Source organism: Chiloscyllium punctatum, chromosome 10 (genome assembly GCF_047496795.1).
Source record: "Chiloscyllium punctatum isolate Juve2018m chromosome 10, sChiPun1.3, whole genome shotgun sequence".
NCBI lineage: Eukaryota > Metazoa > Chordata > Chondrichthyes > Orectolobiformes > Hemiscylliidae > Chiloscyllium > Chiloscyllium punctatum.
The window spans coordinates 30,508,078-30,527,084 of NC_092748.1; the positions used below are offsets into that span (position 1 = coordinate 30,508,078).

Consider the following 19,007-nt stretch of genomic DNA (forward strand, 5'->3'; position numbering starts at 1 on the left):
ACCGTCCAATTCGGCGCCACCCTCTTGAACTGTCCTACCTCTCAATCTTCCTTCCCACCTATCTGCTCCACCCTTCTATCTGGCCTATCACCATCTCCCAACCTACATCGACCTATTGCTTTCCCAGTTACATTCCCCCCACCCCCACCCTCATGGTTATCTCTCAGTCCCCTTTGCCCACATTCCTGATGAAGGGCTTATGCCTTAAACATTGACTCTGCTGCTCCTCGGATGCTGCCTGACTTGCTATGCTTTTCCAGTACCACACTTTTCGATTATGACTTCCAGGCACAGACTAACCATCTGGTTTACAAAGGCTGTTGTTCTTTCCACACTGCTATATGGAGCCGAAATGTGGAACACCTAAAGTAGGCACGTTAAAGCATTGGAACCTCTAGAGATTATACAAAACATCCTGTGGATCACCTGGGAATACAAACGCACTAACACCAGGGTCTTGGAAGAAGCCAAATAGCCAGTATCACCACCACCATAATTCAATAGCAAGTCCGATGGACTGGCAATGTCATCCAAATACCCAAATCATACCTCCCAAAATAGATCATGCGGTCCCAGCTGAAGGAAGGTCAGCATGCCCCTGGTGATCAAAAGCAAAACTGCAAAGGTAACATCCTGACCAACCTCAAGAAATTCCACATCCACATCAGCAACTGGGAGGACATGGCTACAAAATCAGAATCACTGAGAAACATCAGGTATGTCTGGAAACATCAGCTGCATGGCACCAAAACAATCACCGCTGTGCCACTGAACCAAAGGGACTCTTGTGCAAGGAGCAACAGAACATCAGGAAGGCCCACCCACCAACACTTCCAACCATCATTACCACCCACCAATGTCCATACTGCATTGGCCTCTTCAGCCATCTGAAGACTCACAGATAGACGTCCTGATGGAGGACCATCATACTCGATCTGAGTGATCACTAATAATGATGAAAGGACAAAGGTACAAGGGTAAGGAAGAGTGTGTTCCATCACCTACATATCTAATGGTCTTCAACAGGGCTGATTATTCATTCAATGTGTCACAATTGTATTGTACATGTGCAAACATATTTCCGCACATAATTCTCCAAAAGCAACAAATTCTATAAACACCATATTGTTGAAGCATAGGTGTTAGCCAGGTTAATAATGCCCTAGAAACCTATTGTACCCACCAGAACTGGCATATGTGGTATTAGTTTAATTGAAAGAAAACACCTCCAACAATATACTGATGCAGATGAGTCGCATCAAAATGGTCTTTCCCTGTCCTCTATATTTTGATGTAATGTTACTGACCTTCGTATTCTTCCAACATCAGACTGGATTATTATTCTGTCATGCTGATATGAGATATGAATATTCTACCTGATTATGCAAACTGAGCCCAAATATATTGCATTTCTTATAAAAGGAAACAAGACCAGTTAAAATGTAAAATTTCTATTTCTCACTATTGAGCTAGAGACCTGAATGAAATTGGTTACTAATTTTTTAATGACAAATTATGTGGGAGGTTTCAGTCATCAATCTGAACCCATTTAGAACTAAATTGAGATTATCCCAAACTGATTTCACTTCAGATCCTTACTGTCAGTCTGTGCAGGCTGACATTTAAGTTGCCGTCATGGTTAGATGACAGTGGAAGGAGTCATTGTTTTGATTAGACATTAAAACCGCTCGAGGAAATCCTTTTTAGCTATGTAATCAAAGTGACAAGAGAAAGCACTTACCCTAGGCCCTCGAATGCCACTTCCACCTTCTTGGCCTGGGATTCCAGAGGATCCAGGTGGTCCCTTGGTGCACAAAGAGAAATGTTCTTGTAGCGAATTTGACATTTCTTGATATTTTGAGATCTAACAGAAGCCAGCACCTAAAATTTTATATTGTAAATGGATTAGCTTACTTGTTGTCCTCTAAACCCTGCAATTCCTGGAGGTCCACGAGTTCCTGGATTGCCTTTTGGTGCCTAAATGTGTCAAACAAAACAAGTATTACATTGGCAATTCTCCAATGAGGAAATACTTTTCTTGTAAAGGGTTGAATAATGCCAGAATCAGATTTATCCCAATTAGTGGAATGTAAATAAATGTTAATACACTTGAAAATAAGTAGGTAAATTCACTTAATAAGAACACCCCCACACCTTTAATTTACTACATTACTTTAAACATTCCTTCAACATTTCACTTCTTTCACTACCGATGCTGAGTAGCACAAGTGTGCGCCACCTACAAGTTAAACTGCAGCATCTCACCAAGACTTCTTTGACAGCACCTTAGAAACAAATTTCGAAACTTAAAACCTCTATCCCTAGAAGGACCAAGGCAGCAAATGACCAGATGCTAGCTTCACTTCAAGCTACACACCATCCTGACTTGGAGCTATATCATCACTCCTTCATTATCTTTGAGTCAAAATCCTGGAAACCCTTTCCTAACAGCACTGTCAGTGTCTCCACAGATGAACAGCAACATTTCAAGAATGAAGCTCAGTACCATCTTCTCAAGGGCAATTAGGAATGGACAATAAATGCTGGCCTATCCATACCACATGAGCAATTTCATGAGAAGAAGTTACAGGATATTCTATAGTTTAATTTATCCTCTTGTCTAACCTATGTACCCACTAGAAAAGACAACCAAATTACACAAGTATTCACCTTATCTACTCAATATCCTTTTGCAATTTCAAGTCATTCTGAATCAATTCCATTGTTCCTTCAAGAACGTCTCAAAGTTAAAGTCAGGTAATTTAAAAACCATCTTCAGGAAATTCATTGTCTATTCAGTGGTCTTCCTTCATCATGAGGGCCAGATTCCGAAATATGCAGATTTATCCAAAACAAAACGTAGAAATGGAAAAGGTTTCAGAGATAGGAAGAGGCAAAGTCATTAAGAAGTTTAAATACAACTGATTTTTTAAAAATGTAATTTGTTGAGGGACCAGAGACTGTAAGTGTGATTTAGTGCATGTTAGCACTCAGTATCGGAGTTTTAGATGGATTGCAGTTTCTGAAAAGTAGAGGGTAGGAAGCAGATCAGGAGAGCATTAAAGTACAAACCTGGAGATGAAAGTTTGGGTGAGGCAGTGTGAGGTGAGCAACTAGCATTGATAAAAAGGCAATGGAGCTGTTTGTAGCATTGAAAGATGACAGTTTCTGTCATCCTAATAGTCAGTAAGAATAAGTGACAACTAATCAAAGTGTGGACAAGCAGTTTAATGGAATAGAGAAGGTCGAGGAGTTGAGAGAAATTATATAGAAACAGAGCTTGTTATTATCAGCAAATAGTTCACCCCATTCCTTTAGATGATGCTGCCAAGGGACAGCAAGTAAATCAGGAATAGAAAGGGCCAAAGGTAGAGTACTGGGCAGAGAAGATATTTCTGGGAATTATCTAATATGTTGGCTACGTAAGAGTGTACAGGTAAACCAGGAGTGAACTGGGCAGGACAGGAGTGAACTTGGCAGTCGAAATAAGGTAATGGTAGAGGTTGCTGTGCATTTGGCAACATCAAAGGCTATAGAATGATGAGGAAAAATGGACAAGAATAGTACACTAGTCAGTCATAATCCTCACAAATTAGGATACAATTTGTAATTTTGATTAGGGTCATTCCAACATTAATTTAAGAATAGAAACCTGATCTCAGAGATTCAGCTTAGTTTTGGCACTGCAGACTTGATTGGCGAAAGGGACTCTTAGAGTCATAGAGTCAAAGAGATGTACAGCATGGAAACAGACCCTTTGGTCCAACCCGTCCAGATATCCCAACCCAATCTAGTCCCACCTGCCAGCACCCGGCCCATATCCCTCCAAACCCTTCCTATTCATATACCCATCCAAATGCCTTTTAAATGTTGCAATTATACCAGTCTCCACCACTTCCTCTGGTAGCTCATTCCATACACATACCACACTCTGTGAAAAAGTTGCCCCTTAGGTCTCATTTATATCTTTCCTCTCTCACCCTAAACCTATGCCCTCTAGTTCTGGACTCCCCAACCCCAGGGAAAAGACTTTGCCTATTTACTCTATCCATGCCCCTCATAATTTTATAAACCTCTGTAAGGTCACCCCTCAGCCTCCGATGCTCCAGGGAGAATAGCCCCAGCCTGTTCAGCCTCTCCCTATAGCTGAAATCCTCCAACCCTGGCAACATCCTTGTAAATCTTTTCTGAACTCTTTCAAGTTTCACAACATCTTTCCGATAGGAAGGAGACCAGAATTGCACGCACTATTCCAACAGTGGCCTAGCCAATGTCCTGTACAGCCGCAACATGACCTCCCAACTCCTGTACTCAATATTCTGACCAATAAAAGAAAGCATACCAAAAGCCTTCTTCATTATCCTATCTACCTGTGACTCCACTTTCAAGGAGCTATGAACCTGTGTACTGTGTGCTGCTATGATTCAAAAATAACATAGTCATAAAGGTGGACTTTTAAGGGCATACAGTTTAGGATTTTGCCAATTGCTATTCAACCTCCAAATTCTCTTTCATTTCCAAATACAAAGATACAAGACTTGCATTTATATAGGTCTTCTCATGACTGCCAAACGTCCAAAATCCTTTACCATTTTTGAAGTGCTTTTAAAGTATATTTGATGTTGTAATGCAGAAAGCACTGCAGCCAATTTCTGAACAGCAAGATCCCACAAACAGCAATGTGATCACAACCAGACAATCTGTTTTTGCAATTTTGAAACAATGGGAAGAGGTTGCGACAGAAGCAGTTGAACTGATTTTCTGAAGCTGAGTCAAAGAAGACAAGCCAGGAGCCCCTTGCACCTATATTGCAATATTACATCTTGTAAGTCTCAGAGATCTGCAGAACAAAACGCAGATGTAGTTCAGCAAACAGTTCCATGTCTTCTTTCTTTCCCCACCAATTTCTTAGCAGCCCCACCTCTGTGAAGACTCCATGTTTGGTTATAGTTTGATAGCAAGCAGTCTGCTTTCAGTATCATACCCCTGTGAATCAAGCACTGAATGTCAAAGAGCTCACCAGTTATGCGACCATTGGGTCCCATAATCTGCCCACAACTGATAGACGTGAAGTCGGAAGCAAGAACACTTATCACTTTCCCCCCCCCCCCTTAATATCAGAGTCTTGAGGCTAACCTGAGCATTCTCACTGGGGTCTGATTAAGATGAGACAAATCAGTAAAGGCCAGAAAATGAACCTGGCCCACCTAAACATTGGAATAACCAACTGAATAATCAAAGGGATCCATGTCTTGGCTAATCCTAGTTCATACACACTTCAAAATCTTATGGAATGTGTATCATACCTGAAGAGGTTGCATTTGAAGTAGCCATGCTTTTCTGTTTCAAACATTACTGATGTGCCTCGTCTCATCCTTTCAAATTTTGCAATGTCTTCTGCACTGAGTAGATACATGAGTCTGGACTAATTATGTGTCCCTGCCACAGTCTCAGTAATACACGTACCCAGTGTAATAATGGATTGTAGAGTTCTTAATCATGTAATCTTTCAGAGGTGTTCAATGACACATTTGATGTTTCCAATGCCTGACATATATTTCTTATGCTTTTTATCAGTTAAACATTTCTCACAATGCAGCCTTATTACATGATTCCTCCAACTACCATAATTATTATAGTAAAATTATATATCATGTATACAATATATAATATAGAATAATAAATATCCTTCTACAGAAAATGCTATAATTATGTTCTACTTAAACAACTTAAGACCTTTGATGTCATATATTAATTTATCGGTAACACAGCTAAAACATTTTGAAGGAAATTATCAAGTAAAAAACTGCAAACTGTACTCTTGTTCCTGGTGGTCCTCTGCGGCCCTGTGGTCCCTGTAATGACAAAATCCAAGCCAGTGTTACTTTACAACACGTCAATGAGAAAATTATGCTGCCAACATTAAGTAGTTAAAAAAAACAAAATTTGTTCTTGCTGGATACAGAACAGTGTGATTAATACTCAAAATGTTGTGAATTCAACGCTCATCATTTCATAAAGAGAAAGAAACAAATATATTTGCCAATAATACCAGTGAGAAAAGTCAGGCCAACCACATGCCAATAAAATTCTTATGTATTTTTCTTCAAATTATTAGATTGCACAATGTCTTTTTTTCAAAACGAGAGGAGATTTCTTTCGAGTTATTTATGTCATGTTTCTACTCAACATCTTAAGTTAAGCATTCATAAAGAGATTGCTATCTCAAGGAGTATGTAATAGCTTGCAAATTGGGGAAAGTAGACTTTGCAGTTCAGACAGAACTTTCATTTTGAACTGAGGGCACAGCCCATTATTCATTTTATTTCCCCCTCCTCAACTGAAACATTGATTCTCTGTTTCTCAAGTATCTCACCTAAATTATTATCCTTGAGTATACCTAGGTGGTGTACTGCATCACTGTTCCAGAATGGTAAGCATCATCAATGAAGTTGATATTATGCTGGCACAAAGCCACACTCATCAGTCCTACTCTGCCTTGCTAATTCCAAATTGACATCTTCATGATATCAAACCATAACATATTTTTGTGCATATACAAAGGTTTGCTTACCCTGCGCCCATTTGCTCCAGGTGATCCTGGACGGCCACTGTTACCAGGTTCTCCCTAAGTCAAAATTAAAGTTATAAATATATCAGTGAATTTACCTTTGTCTGAATATACAGAGAATATAGCTATGACTTATTGCATACCTACATTTACGCAATGAATAATATCTAAAGAGAGCATTACAATTATTCTTCCAATTGAAGGATCATTTTGGTATGATAACTTATTTATTTAGACAATATATACATTACCACCAAGCCCATGTCACCCCTCTGCCCTTTGTCTCCTTTCTGAATGTTCGTGATTCCTGGTTCACCCTGCAAGACCAAAGCAAATTGTAATCTACAAATATGTAATATAGCCTAATATCTTATTCTTTTAAAAAAATATCAGAAATATAATGTGTTACAGTTACACCCAGTTCATAGCAAACAAATCCTTAACAACTTCCATAATTTGTCTTCTCTTACAAGATATGGTGTGGAGGTGCAGGTGTTGGACTAAGTTGGACAAGGTCAACAATCACATGACATCACGTTATAGTCTAATGGGTTTATTTGGAAACACCAGATTTTGAAGCACTGCTCCTTGATGAACACATACAAACTGGAGGAGGAGCACCTCACCTTCTGCCTCAGGAGCACACAACTGCATGGCCTCAACATTGAATTCACCAATTTCCAAATCTCCTCTCCCCCCACCCCAACCCTCTGACTCTTGACCTGTCCAACCTGTCCTTCTTCCTTCCCACCTATCCGCTCCACCCTTCCCACCAGCATATCACAATCATCTCCTACCTTCGTCCACGTATCGACATCTTGCCTACCTTTTCCCTAGTCGCACCCCAGCTCCGTTTGTCTTTCAGCCCCCTTTCCCCTCTCCAACCCTGATGAAGGGTTGTGCCCGAAACATCGACTCACTTGCTTCTTGGATGCTGCCTGACTTGCTGTGCTTTTTCCAGCACTTTATTGACTTTGACTCCTCCAGCAACTGCTATTCTCACTATCTCCTAACAACACAGGTAACTCAGGTTTGGAAATTATCTGCCTTGCTGAATCCATCTCAGTCGAAACTACCTGGCATCAACATGCGCAATGTAATGTTATGGGGCGATAACCTTGGTCAGGACACCAGGGTTAATGCCCTGCACTTCTGCAAATAATACCATGGGATCTTTCACATTCAGATGAGCAGATAGATGCCTGTTGATCTACATCTCATTCTAAACTTAACATCTCTGACAGTGCAATACTCTCTCAGTGATGTAACAGTGTTTCAGTCTTGATTTTTGTGCTTAGGTTCCTGAGCTGAGGGGAAGCTAGTGCACCACCAGGATGAGACCTACTTGAATTGGAATCAGCGTCCTAGTTTGAAGAATAAGTAGAGTGGTTGCAAGAACTCTAAATTAGTCAGTTGAAGGAAGGGTCCAGTTGAAAAAGGTATTATAAGTAAAAGCTTGCAAAAAAGCAAGTGGTACAATCAGAGACTGTGCTTAGGCACCAAAGGTAAAGGGGAATCTGAAAGATGCGAAGTAGCTAAACAAGGAGCACAAAGAAATCTTATCAATAAAAGCTCAGAGCTGTAGGATAGGTTTGGGTATCGGATTGTATGTACAATTATTTATACAATTCCACAAAGTAGAAGTAACAAATTGAATGAACTACAAGTGTATATGCAACTTGGAAAATGCAGCATATTAAAGTTACAAGTGCCAAGTTTATCAGGTTGTTGTGTTTTTAAGTGTGTTTAATTTAGGGGGTTGGGGTTCAGATAATCCATTCTGAATTCTGCTTACAGTAAAACTAGGGTGGTTTGACTGCTTGAGATGAAAGATCTGGGATGAAGGTGCAAGGCATTCATACTAATGGGCAATGGCAGAAGTCTCCAAAGTCTGGGGAGATTTTGAGATTGCTAAATGTACTACATTAAATCAGTTACTTGAATCCAGTTACTGAACAGAGTTAGTACCTCAAAGTATTGCTAATCAGCTCACATAACTCATGACACCAGTGAGATTGGCTTTGAGATGGGAAGTGTTTCAAAGATGTAGGAAAAACAATTCTGGGCTATGAAGACACCACACTTGAAAAGAACTGGAATAAACCAAAAGACCTGCTTTCAAAAAAATTTGAACGTTTACTTCTGAGAATGTAAGGTATAACTATGAACCTGAATTTTGAGGTAAAAGACAAAGTTTGATTGTGTACTTTAAAGTATGTTTTGTCTGCAGAAATAATGTTTAGTCAACTTTGCTTTCAATTTGTTTGTTATGGTAAAATATGAAATCACGCTGTTGCATGCTTTCAGTCATTCACTGGAAGTTTGAATTTCTTTGTTTTTGAAAACTAGCAGCCTTTATGGGGATTATTATGGCTGCAGAATGATTAGGACTAAAATAAGTGCAACAAAGGTTCACCTAACTAATTCCAGATCGATGGACTATCCTGTGAGGAAAGTTTCAATTAGTTGGGCACATTTTCTCTGGAATTTGGAAGTATAAGATTTGATCTTCAACACACAAAATTCAAACAGCGGTTGACAGCATTAGATGCAAACAGTATGGTTTCTTTGGTTGGGGCAGAGGGTAGGGGTCTGGAACTAAAGGAAACATGGTCAGAATAGGAGCAAAACAGCTAAAACAGCACAGCGGAGGAATCTTTTCACTCATGGAGTACTGAATCTTTAGCGTTGTGGAGGCTCAGTCATGAAGTGTGTCCTTGACTAGATTAATAAATTTCTACATTGTGAAAAAAAACCAAGGGATATGGGTCTGCTTCAGGAAAATGGTGCTGCAAATGAAGAATAGTCACAGTGTCATTTAAGCACAGAGCAGACTCAAAGGACTAAATGGATTATTCCTGATGTAGGACAGCTGGTGTTGGACTGGGGTGGTGGACAAGGTCAAAAATCACACAATACCAGGTTATACTTCAACAGGTTTATTTGGAAGTACTAGCTTTGGATTATTCATGCTCTTTTCATTTTATGATGTTCGCAGGTAAAGGGACAACTGGAAAATGGGAAGCCTTCAGAAATGAGATAACAAGAGTCCAGACACAGTATATTCCTGTTAGAGTGAAAAGAAAGGCTGGTAGCTGGAGGGAATGCTGGATGACTAGAGAAATTGAGGGTTTGGTTAAGAAAAAGAAGGAAGCATATGCCAGGTCTCGACAAGATAAATCAAGTGAATCTTTAGAAGAGCACAAAGGCAGTAGAAGTATACTTAAGAGGGAATTCAGGAGGGCAAAATGTGAACATGAGATAGCTTTGGCAAGTAGAGTTAAGGAGAATCCAAAGGGTTTTTGCAAATACATTAAGGACAAAAGGATAACGAGGGAGAGAATAGATCGGCAAGGCGGCTTTTGTGTGGAGCCGCAGGTGATGGGAGAGATACTAAATGAGTATTTTGCATCAGAGTTTACGATAGAGAAGGACATGGAAGATATAGACTGTAGGGAAATAGATGGTGACATCTTGAAAAATATCCATATTACAGAGGAGGAAGTGCTGGATGTCTTGAAATACATAGAAGTGGAAAAATCCCCAGAAACTGATCAGACCTACCCTAGAGCTCTGTGGGGAACTAGGGAAGTGATTGCTGGACCCCTTGCTGAGATATTTGTATCATCGATAGTCACAGATGAAATGCTGGAAGACTGGAGGTTGGCTAACGTGGTGCCACTATTTAAGAAAGGTGGTAAGGACAAGCCACGGAACTATAGACCAGTGAGCCTGACGCCGGTAGTGGGCAAGGTGTTGGAGGGAATCCTGAGGGACACGATGTACATGTATTTGGAAAGGCAAGGACTGATTAGGGATAATCAACATGGCTTTGTGCATGGGAAATCATGTCTCATAAACTTGATTGAGTTTTTTGAAGAGGACTGATGAGTGCAGAGTGGTAGACGTGATCTGTATGGACTTCAAGTAAGGCATTTGACAAGGTTGCCCATGCGAAACTGCTTAGCAATGGTTGATCTCATGGAATACAGGGAGAACTAGCCATTTGGATACAGAACTGGCTCAAAGGTAGAAGAAGACAGAGGGTGGTGGTGGAGGGTTGTTTTTCAGACTGGAGGCCTGTGACCAGTGGAGTGCCACAAGGATCGGTGCTGGGCCCTCTACTTTTTGTCAATTATATAAATGATTTGGAGATGAGCATAAGAGGTATAATTAGTAAGTTTGCAGATTACACCAAAGTTGGAGGTGTAGTGGACAGCGAAGAAGGTTACCTCCGATTACAACTGGATCTTGATCAGATGGGCCAATGGGCTGAGGAGTGGCAGATGGCGTTTAATTTAGATAAATATGAGATGCTACATTTTGTGAAAGAAAATCTTCCAGGGATTATACACTTAATGGTAAGGTCCTGGGGAGTATTGCTGAACAAACAGACCTTGGAGTGCAGGTTCACAGCTCCTTGAAAGTAGAGTCCCGGGTAGATAGGATAGTGAAGAAGGCATTTGGTACACTTTCCTTTATTGAGTACAGGAGTTGGGAGGTCATGTTGCAGCTGTACCGGACATTGGTTAGGCCACTGTTGGAATATTGCTTGCAATTCTGGTCTCCTTCCTATCGGAAAGATGTTGTGAAACTTGAAAGGGGTCAGAAAGGATTTAAGGATATTTCCGGGTTGGAGAATGTGAGCTATAGGGAGAGGCTGAACAGGCTGGGGCTGTTTTCCCTGGAGCATTGGAGGCTGAGGGGTGACCTTATAGAGGTTTATAAAATCATGAGGGGCATGGATACGATAAATAGACAAAGTCTTTTCCCTGGGGTAGGGGAGTCTGGAACTGGACGGTATAGGTTTAGGGTGAGAGGGGAAATATATAAAAGGGACCTAAGGGGCAACATTTTCACACAAAAGGGTGGTACATGTATGGAATGTTCTGCTAGATAAAGTGGTGAAGGCTAGTACAATTGCAACATTTATTTGGCATTTGGATGGGTATATGAATTGGAAGGGTTTGGAGGGATATGGGCTGAGTGCTGGCGGGTGGACTAGATTGGGTTGGGATATCTGGGCAGCATGATGGGTTTGACTGAAGGGTCAGTTTTCATGCTTTATATCCCTATGACCCTCTGACTCTAAATATACAAGGTTACAGGGTAAAACGGGAAAGATAATGACATTGGTGGAGGGGAGGAATAGCATCAACAATTAAGTCAGAAATCATTTAAATGATAACAGAGGATAAAATTAAAAGTAATCAAGCAGACAAAACATTACAGGTAGAGCTGGACGATAATACAGCATTTAAGTTTGTCTAAGTGCTGCATAAGTCCCTTGGGATCAGCTGCAAATTGATAGGTTACATAAACGCAAAGGTTAGGCAAACCTGAAGCAAAGGCACAATGCTTTAATTGGGGTTCCTAACTTCCACGTAGATTACGATAAGTAGACTAACATGTTTCAGAAAGGTAATGAGTAATAATATTTTGCAAATCTGGAACCAATCATACCAGATCAGGTTTAATAATGGGCAATAATACAGTAATATTTACCAGTCTACAGTGCATCAATGCTTATCTAATAGTGATCATGACCTGACTGTCAAACAACATAGTTTTTAAAAGGGAAAAATGTAAAAGAGCTTTTAAGATTCATGATTCAGATAAAGTTGATGTCAATGGGATGAAATTGAAGCCATATTAAAAAGGACCAGTCTGTCAATGGATAAAATTACAGAAAGTCTTTGGTTCTCTGAAAAAATAATGTTTTGGAAGTGGAATGATTTTGGGTGCTTTACAGATAGAGTCCCAAAAGGTGTTTGATAGTTCCTAAGAGATTGTTTGCAAACATTGAAGTTCATGGAACTGAAGACAAATTACTTACTTTATTAGGAAACTAAAGGCAACACACAGTAGAGATAATGGGCAGGTATTCTCAACTGATATATAGTAATTGAGGTCTGGTCAATTCAATTACTAATTTTAAATCTGTGTTTGACAGAGATTTGTAAATATATAGATATTCAGGGATACAGAAAACAAGTGATTTTATGTATCAGGTCACAAATCAGTCATTGTCATTTTGAATGGTCAACTGGCTTAAGGCGCTAATTGATCAACTCCAGTTCAATCACATTAATAAATTTATTATAAATATTCATATTGAGAAGATGCTGATTCAAGAAATTCTGAGGTTTACATGAGATTCTGTTATAGCCAATAGATTAGATTCCCTACAGTGTAGAAACAGGTCCTTCAGCCCAACAAGCCCATACTGACCCTCCGAAAAGTAACCCACCCAGACCCATTTCCATCTGACTAATGCACCTAACACTATAGGCAATTCACCTGACCTATACATCTTTTGACTGGGGAGGAAACCAGAGCACCCAGACGAAACCCACACAGACACAGGGAGAACATGCAAACTCTAGACAGACAGTCACTCAAGGCTGGAATCAAGCGTGGGACCTGGTACTGTGAGGCAGCAGTGCTAACCACTGAGCGACCGTGCCACCCTAATAGTGCAACATTACTCTGTAGATACCACAAATTTGTATCAATTATCTTTACTTACACAGTCAAAAGTAATGCCTAATTTGATTGAGTGCAGGTATAAGAAAAATGTTTTATGTGTTTAAATCAAACATTTGTGTCAAAAATGTGTGTTAGGTTGTGCATTGAGCTAACAAATAAATTTGACTTATTTTACAGCAGTAATTCAAATTTGCTTTGCTAACATTACTGAATATTACACTAGTTTGGTTAAAACATAATAAGTGGATAAACACTTTTGAAATAATTAACTAACTTACCGGGTCACCTCGATAGCCAATATCACCCCTTTCACCTTTTCCACCTTTCACTCCTTTCGTTCCCTGTGAAAAAGAATTGACTCATGGCTTACTTTGTGACTGCATTATCCACCAATCTCTAACATTGCCTATCCATGCGAAAAACTACTTATGCTGATTAGCTCTACCACTGTCAACATATATTCATTATTTGTATCTGTCAGTTCTTGATGCATTTGATATTGCCTCTTTTCTCTCTTATTTCTATCAATTTTAATTTTAAAGAAAGAGGCATAAATCAAAAATTGAAATTGCTGAAGAAACTCAGCAGGTCTGGCAGCATGTGTAGAGAGAAAGCAGAGTTAAGGTTTCAGTCCCAATGACCCTTCAGAACTGAAACATTAACTCTGCTTTCTCTCCACAGGTGCTGCTAGACCTGTTGAATTTCTCCAGTAATTTCTGTTTTGTCTTAGATTGCCAGCATTCGCAATTCTTTGTTTTATTTTAGCGAGGCATACAGATGTTTGGAGTCATTGTCTACCCAAGGGAAGATCCTTTGCTTATTTCTCTAATTCATGAATTCTGTGATTTCCTTTCCAGTCGGCCATAACAACCTCACATTTTCACCTTCAACAGGAAACTAGCAATATGACCAGGGAAGAGTACATGAGGTGGTTTCCTTTTAACTTCCTCAAACACTTCTAAAAGAAATACATCTTTTTTAACCAAGAGGGTTACAGATAGATGGAACCTGCTGCCTGAGAGACAATGGACACAAGTACTCTCAAAATATTTAAAAAGCATCTGGATGCCTTAAAATGTCATGGACACTGTAGACAATGGACCAACTGCAGGTAAATGGGATTAGTCATACCTTGGCATTTGTTGGTCAGCATAGGTAAGGTGAGCTGAAGGGTCTGTTTCTTAGATGTATGACTCTGATTCTATGATTCTAGCTGACTATGAGCAGGCATTGTCCCTCAACTTCCAGCTCCTCCATTAACGTAATTGAAACTTTGTTGTTTTTGCTGTTGATCATGGCACATAACCCTACATGGAACCCTTATTTGGATTTTGGGTGACTTGCATAAAGGAAGGCAGGATCTTCTGTGAGATTTCGAATAGTCCTGCAACCTACATTACATTTACAGGCAGAGAAGGTGGGTGATTTTGACAAATAGTATTAAAGATGATTACCACTTTATGATGTATTAATTTTTTAAAGACTGTTTAAAAGGTTTCACTGTTTGATGCAAATGCTGCCCGGAAGATAAGCTGACTTACCCAGTCTCCTATGTTGCCTTTTACTCCTGCTGCTCCTAGTGCTCCATTTGTACCCTGCGTAAAACATGGAACATTTAATGTAACTGTAGTAATACAGATAAAATATGAACAGGTCAATAAGTGTGGTAATTCAAATTAATAAAGCAAACTAACAAACAAACACATACCTGTTCCCCATCTATTCCATCAAGACCAATTTCTCCCAGTTGACCCTTGGAAAAGGCAAGGTCAAAAAACATAAAACATTAATACAGGCAAAGAACAACCTTATTTACTTTTCAATTTCTTTTTCAGTAAACACATGTACTTGCTTCTTAAACCAACTCTACTACATGAGAAATTGCAACAGATACAGCTTCAAACTTGGATAAACTATGATTTATCTCTCCACCCTGCAGACACTCTGCCTCTATTCCTGATGAAGGGCTTTTGCCTGAAATGTCGATTTTCCTGCTCCTCGGATGCTGCCTGAACTGCTGTGCTTTTCTAGCACCTCTCTAATCTAGAATCTGGTTTCCAGCATCTGCAGTCCTTGTTTTTACATAGCCTCAAACTTGTTGTATCATGACCATCTGCATTAACTCTATCTTACTACACTATCCCTACAATCCACAACTCTTTGACTACTCAAAACTCATTCACCTTTGACTTGATTACACTCAACAACTGAACACCCAAAACTCTCTGGGTTACAGAATTCCAAACATTCCTAAGTAGATTAAGGGAGATATTTCTTCTTATCTCAGTCCTAAATGATCAGCCCCTTACTATGAAACTGTGAAGCCAAACTCTAGGTTCTGCAAGATAGACGCAACCGTTCTCCCACTTGAATTACTGACCACTGGTCTTTCTGAGCTTGAGGGCCTGCTCCTGGCCTTTCTGCTTTAGAGTTTAATCGAGCATCCTTATTTAAAACAGAGTCTGCCTTCTGACCACAAATTCACAAATGTGGGGAAAATCACTATCAGTATTTCCATGTGATGTGTAGTCATGACCCCAATTTGACCTGGCATCGAAATATGGATCCAAACACACAATTCTCTCCATAGTATCAGTTCAGTGGCACTAACATTTCCACATCACCCATGATAATTTCTCCTGCTTCTGCCTGGAAGAAACCAATATTCACTTCAATTGTTTTTGTTTAGAAACATGTAAAAACCTTTAAAAATCACTTTTTGTACTCTTGTACTGTGTTTCCCCCTTTTTCTCAATTAGTTGCCTGTATTCTATTGACTTCTAAAACTCCCTGGATGCCTATTATTTATTGCAAATTTTGTAAAGCTGTACTTTCAATTGAATAATAACTTAATAAACTCCAGATAGATCTTTTTCACAGATGTTTTTCAATGGAATATGTTTTACTGACTCACTTATGAAATGCTTTCCATTATGATTTAATAGAGGGCTATGGTGATAGGGCTAGAGAATGGGACTGGCTGGATAGCTCTTTTGGATCCCAGTATAGACTCGATGGGCCAAATGGCCTTCTTCTGTAATGCAACTTCAATGATTGTTACATACTTCCTTAACTTTTAATATTTACCCAATCAACCTCAGCCATTTCTTTTTCTCCTCACCCTTTTGTAATGAGACTTCTTTACTACAAGGTTATTAACTGATACTGTTTCACAGCACAATCCTAAATTTAAAAGAGCCTGTTCCTAGTTGGTTCTTCAACATACTAGCATCATTGAGTCACTATGAAGGCGGCTATTTGGCCCAGAGTTCATGACAGCTCTCAGTGCAGCAATCTAATCAGGCCAGTTTTCCCATATTATCCCAACAGTCCTTGAAGTTCATTTACCTTAACTGTTTATCTAACGTGCTTCTGAAATCTTTGATCATCTCCACTTTCACTATTATTATAGACAGCAACTTCATGACCTGTTTAAAACAGGTTCTCCCTCACATCTCCCTGTAACTCTTGTCCAAAGTCTTGAATCTGTCTACCTTAATCAGTATACCATCAGCTAAAAGCAACAACTTTTCTTTGCCCATGTTATTGAAACCTGTTATCTTGATAAAATCATTCCTCAACTTCATTTCCTGAAAAGAGACCAAAGCTTCTCCAATCTAACCTTTAACTAAACTCCCCTATTCACAGTATTACTCCTCTGGCACCATCACATGGTTATTAAAGTGAACAGAACTGGACATAATACTCTAGTAGTGGCTTAACTAGAGCTTTATTAAGATTTGGAAAACTTCCCTCGTGCTGTGCTCAACACCTCTCTATCTATGCACAAAACCTTCTCGGTCCCACAGTTGGTACCTTGTGAAACCTATTAAAATCCATGAAGATAACATTCACTGCATTCTCTTGATCAACCTTCAATCATTTTTCACTTTTCCCCTCTGACAATTAACTCTCATCCAGCCTCTCCATGGCTGCCTTTTATCCCAGGCTTCCTGCAGTACTGACAGTTGCCACCATTCCTGGTGGCATTGTTAGATCTGAAGTGCTCCTGCCAGCAGCTATTGGAGGTGACATACTGAAAGCCCTGGCAAGGCTGTGGTAGGAAAGTGATTGAGACCAAGTTTCAGCAGGGCTCCCAGAAACACCAATGGTGACATAGTCACTGCCTCATCTGCTGGTGAATGGAGCCACAGGTATTAAGATTAAGATCTGCATTTCTGTGAGAGACATCAATGACCATCGTTTGGAGGGCCTTTATATCTTGTGAGTCAAATAGTTATGACTGCTTTGTTAATGTGGACAGCTTAACTGCTTCAAACATTTTATTACCCTATTGATGAGTACGTACCTTCTCGCCAGGATATCCACGGCTACCCTGTAAATTAAGAACAACACATTAATCACATGGAATTTTATATTTTGGCAATATTTCTCTTAATTGTAATTTTTCTCACTACTTGCCTTAATTCCACTCTGTCCTCGACATCCTTGGAACCCTTGAGTTCCATTTATACCTGATGGACCTCTTTCACCCTATCAGAAATAAAAATGATTAAATAATTCAAGTTCTTCATTATGATCAACCTCAACATCAATGGGAACGCAGGGAGGAATATGGTTGGAAAACTCACAAATGCCGAATTTAACGGCATGCAGGGCCTCATTTATATATTTTGTCTCAATTTTCCAGCTGGGGGCGCTGGCCATGGGATGGTGTCTAGCTGTTAGGTGAGTAGATTTGCTTCATGATGGACCAGCCTGGGGAACTGAGGAGACTTGATCATGGCAGGAGGAGTGGGTTTTAGGAGGCAGAGGCTTCAGTGAGGCTGAGTTAGTTTAAGAGGTCAAAGGCAAGTGACTCCGCTCCTCATGATCCACAGCAATGTGGTAAATATATTGGATTTGGTTACTGTTGCATCCTGTCAGATGTGTAGGACTTTAACTATAAAACCCAAAGAGATTTCAAATACATGGTTGTGTCAGTATAAATAAAGTTCAGGACTCTTGAAGGTGCACTAGAAAAGTTAGCCTTATATCTGAAGAAGGTCTCTGGCTTCACCTATCATTTCTACTGTAGTAGACTTAGATTAGGCAGCGATGAGAGAAATGAAAGATTACTTGCCCCTGATACATATATTCCTTTGCAATCATTGGATAGCAAAGGTAAAGATCAGATTTGACAATAATACATTTACAGTCAAGTAGTTCTTAACACTTACTGCCTAATCTTGTTTTGAAAAAATGGTTACTTGGGCAATGGCACAGGAGCACTGGACAAGGTTTAGTATTTTGAGACAGATGGGAAGGAACAGTGTGATGTGGAGAACTTATGTTAATGCTAATGATAAAGCACAGGCTTGTTCTTGAGTTGTCAGTTGTTAGATCTTTTTAAAAGTATGAATTTACCATGTGGTATGGTTATACTTACTACTCCACCTTCATCGCCTGGGTGACCCATGATACCTTTAGGTCCTGGAACACCCTGAAACAAAAAAATTGCATGAGATGCATTGAATTGATATTAATTAATTGACAATGATCATGCTTATGACTCATCACTGTAGAGTTTCAAATTGCTGTTCAGGCGTTATAGTGGAGTGAGAGATGACCTGCCAATGTAACAACCTATCTGATATTCTTTCTCACTGATTTCAATGGCAGTTAAAAACAGGATTGTTTCTACAGCAAGTGGCCAATTTTACACCAGTTATGTCAGTTTTACACCAGGGCAGCAAGTTCAGTGTTTATGCAGTTGTATGGGTGGGAGATTATGGTGCAATTCAGTACAGTAAAGTATACTTGCATAAAGTGAACTGCTGTTTTCAGTTTAGTTATAAATGGAGATGTGTCACACACATGTGATGGCATCTTTCCTTATAATTTACTTGTTTTTATAATCCAAACCTGATGACATCTAAGCAATTATTGACAGGTCCTTTCTATTTATTTTGCTAGCTGGTAATCTCTTCCACTAGGGGCCTGTTTC

General features: G+C 39.6%; 1 protein-coding gene across 1 annotated transcript in view; it reads right to left on the reverse strand.

Annotated features, from left to right (window-relative positions):
• col6a3 (collagen, type VI, alpha 3) overlaps window positions 1-19,007 on the reverse strand; it is a 152,092-nt gene that overhangs the window by 35,714 nt on the left and 97,371 nt on the right. The window contains exons 22-32 of the mRNA XM_072578754.1: window positions 18,450-18,503; window positions 17,483-17,554; window positions 17,370-17,396; window positions 14,769-14,813; window positions 14,602-14,655; window positions 13,339-13,401; window positions 6,823-6,888; window positions 6,575-6,628; window positions 5,820-5,855; window positions 1,915-1,977; window positions 1,742-1,804 (exon numbers count right to left, since the gene is read on the reverse strand). Of these exons, the coding sequence (XP_072434855.1) occupies window positions 1,742-1,804; window positions 1,915-1,977; window positions 5,820-5,855; window positions 6,575-6,628; window positions 6,823-6,888; window positions 13,339-13,401; window positions 14,602-14,655; window positions 14,769-14,813; window positions 17,370-17,396; window positions 17,483-17,554; window positions 18,450-18,503 (597 nt within the window). The remainder of the gene's footprint in view (window positions 1-1,741; window positions 1,805-1,914; window positions 1,978-5,819; window positions 5,856-6,574; window positions 6,629-6,822; window positions 6,889-13,338; window positions 13,402-14,601; window positions 14,656-14,768; window positions 14,814-17,369; window positions 17,397-17,482; window positions 17,555-18,449; window positions 18,504-19,007) is intronic.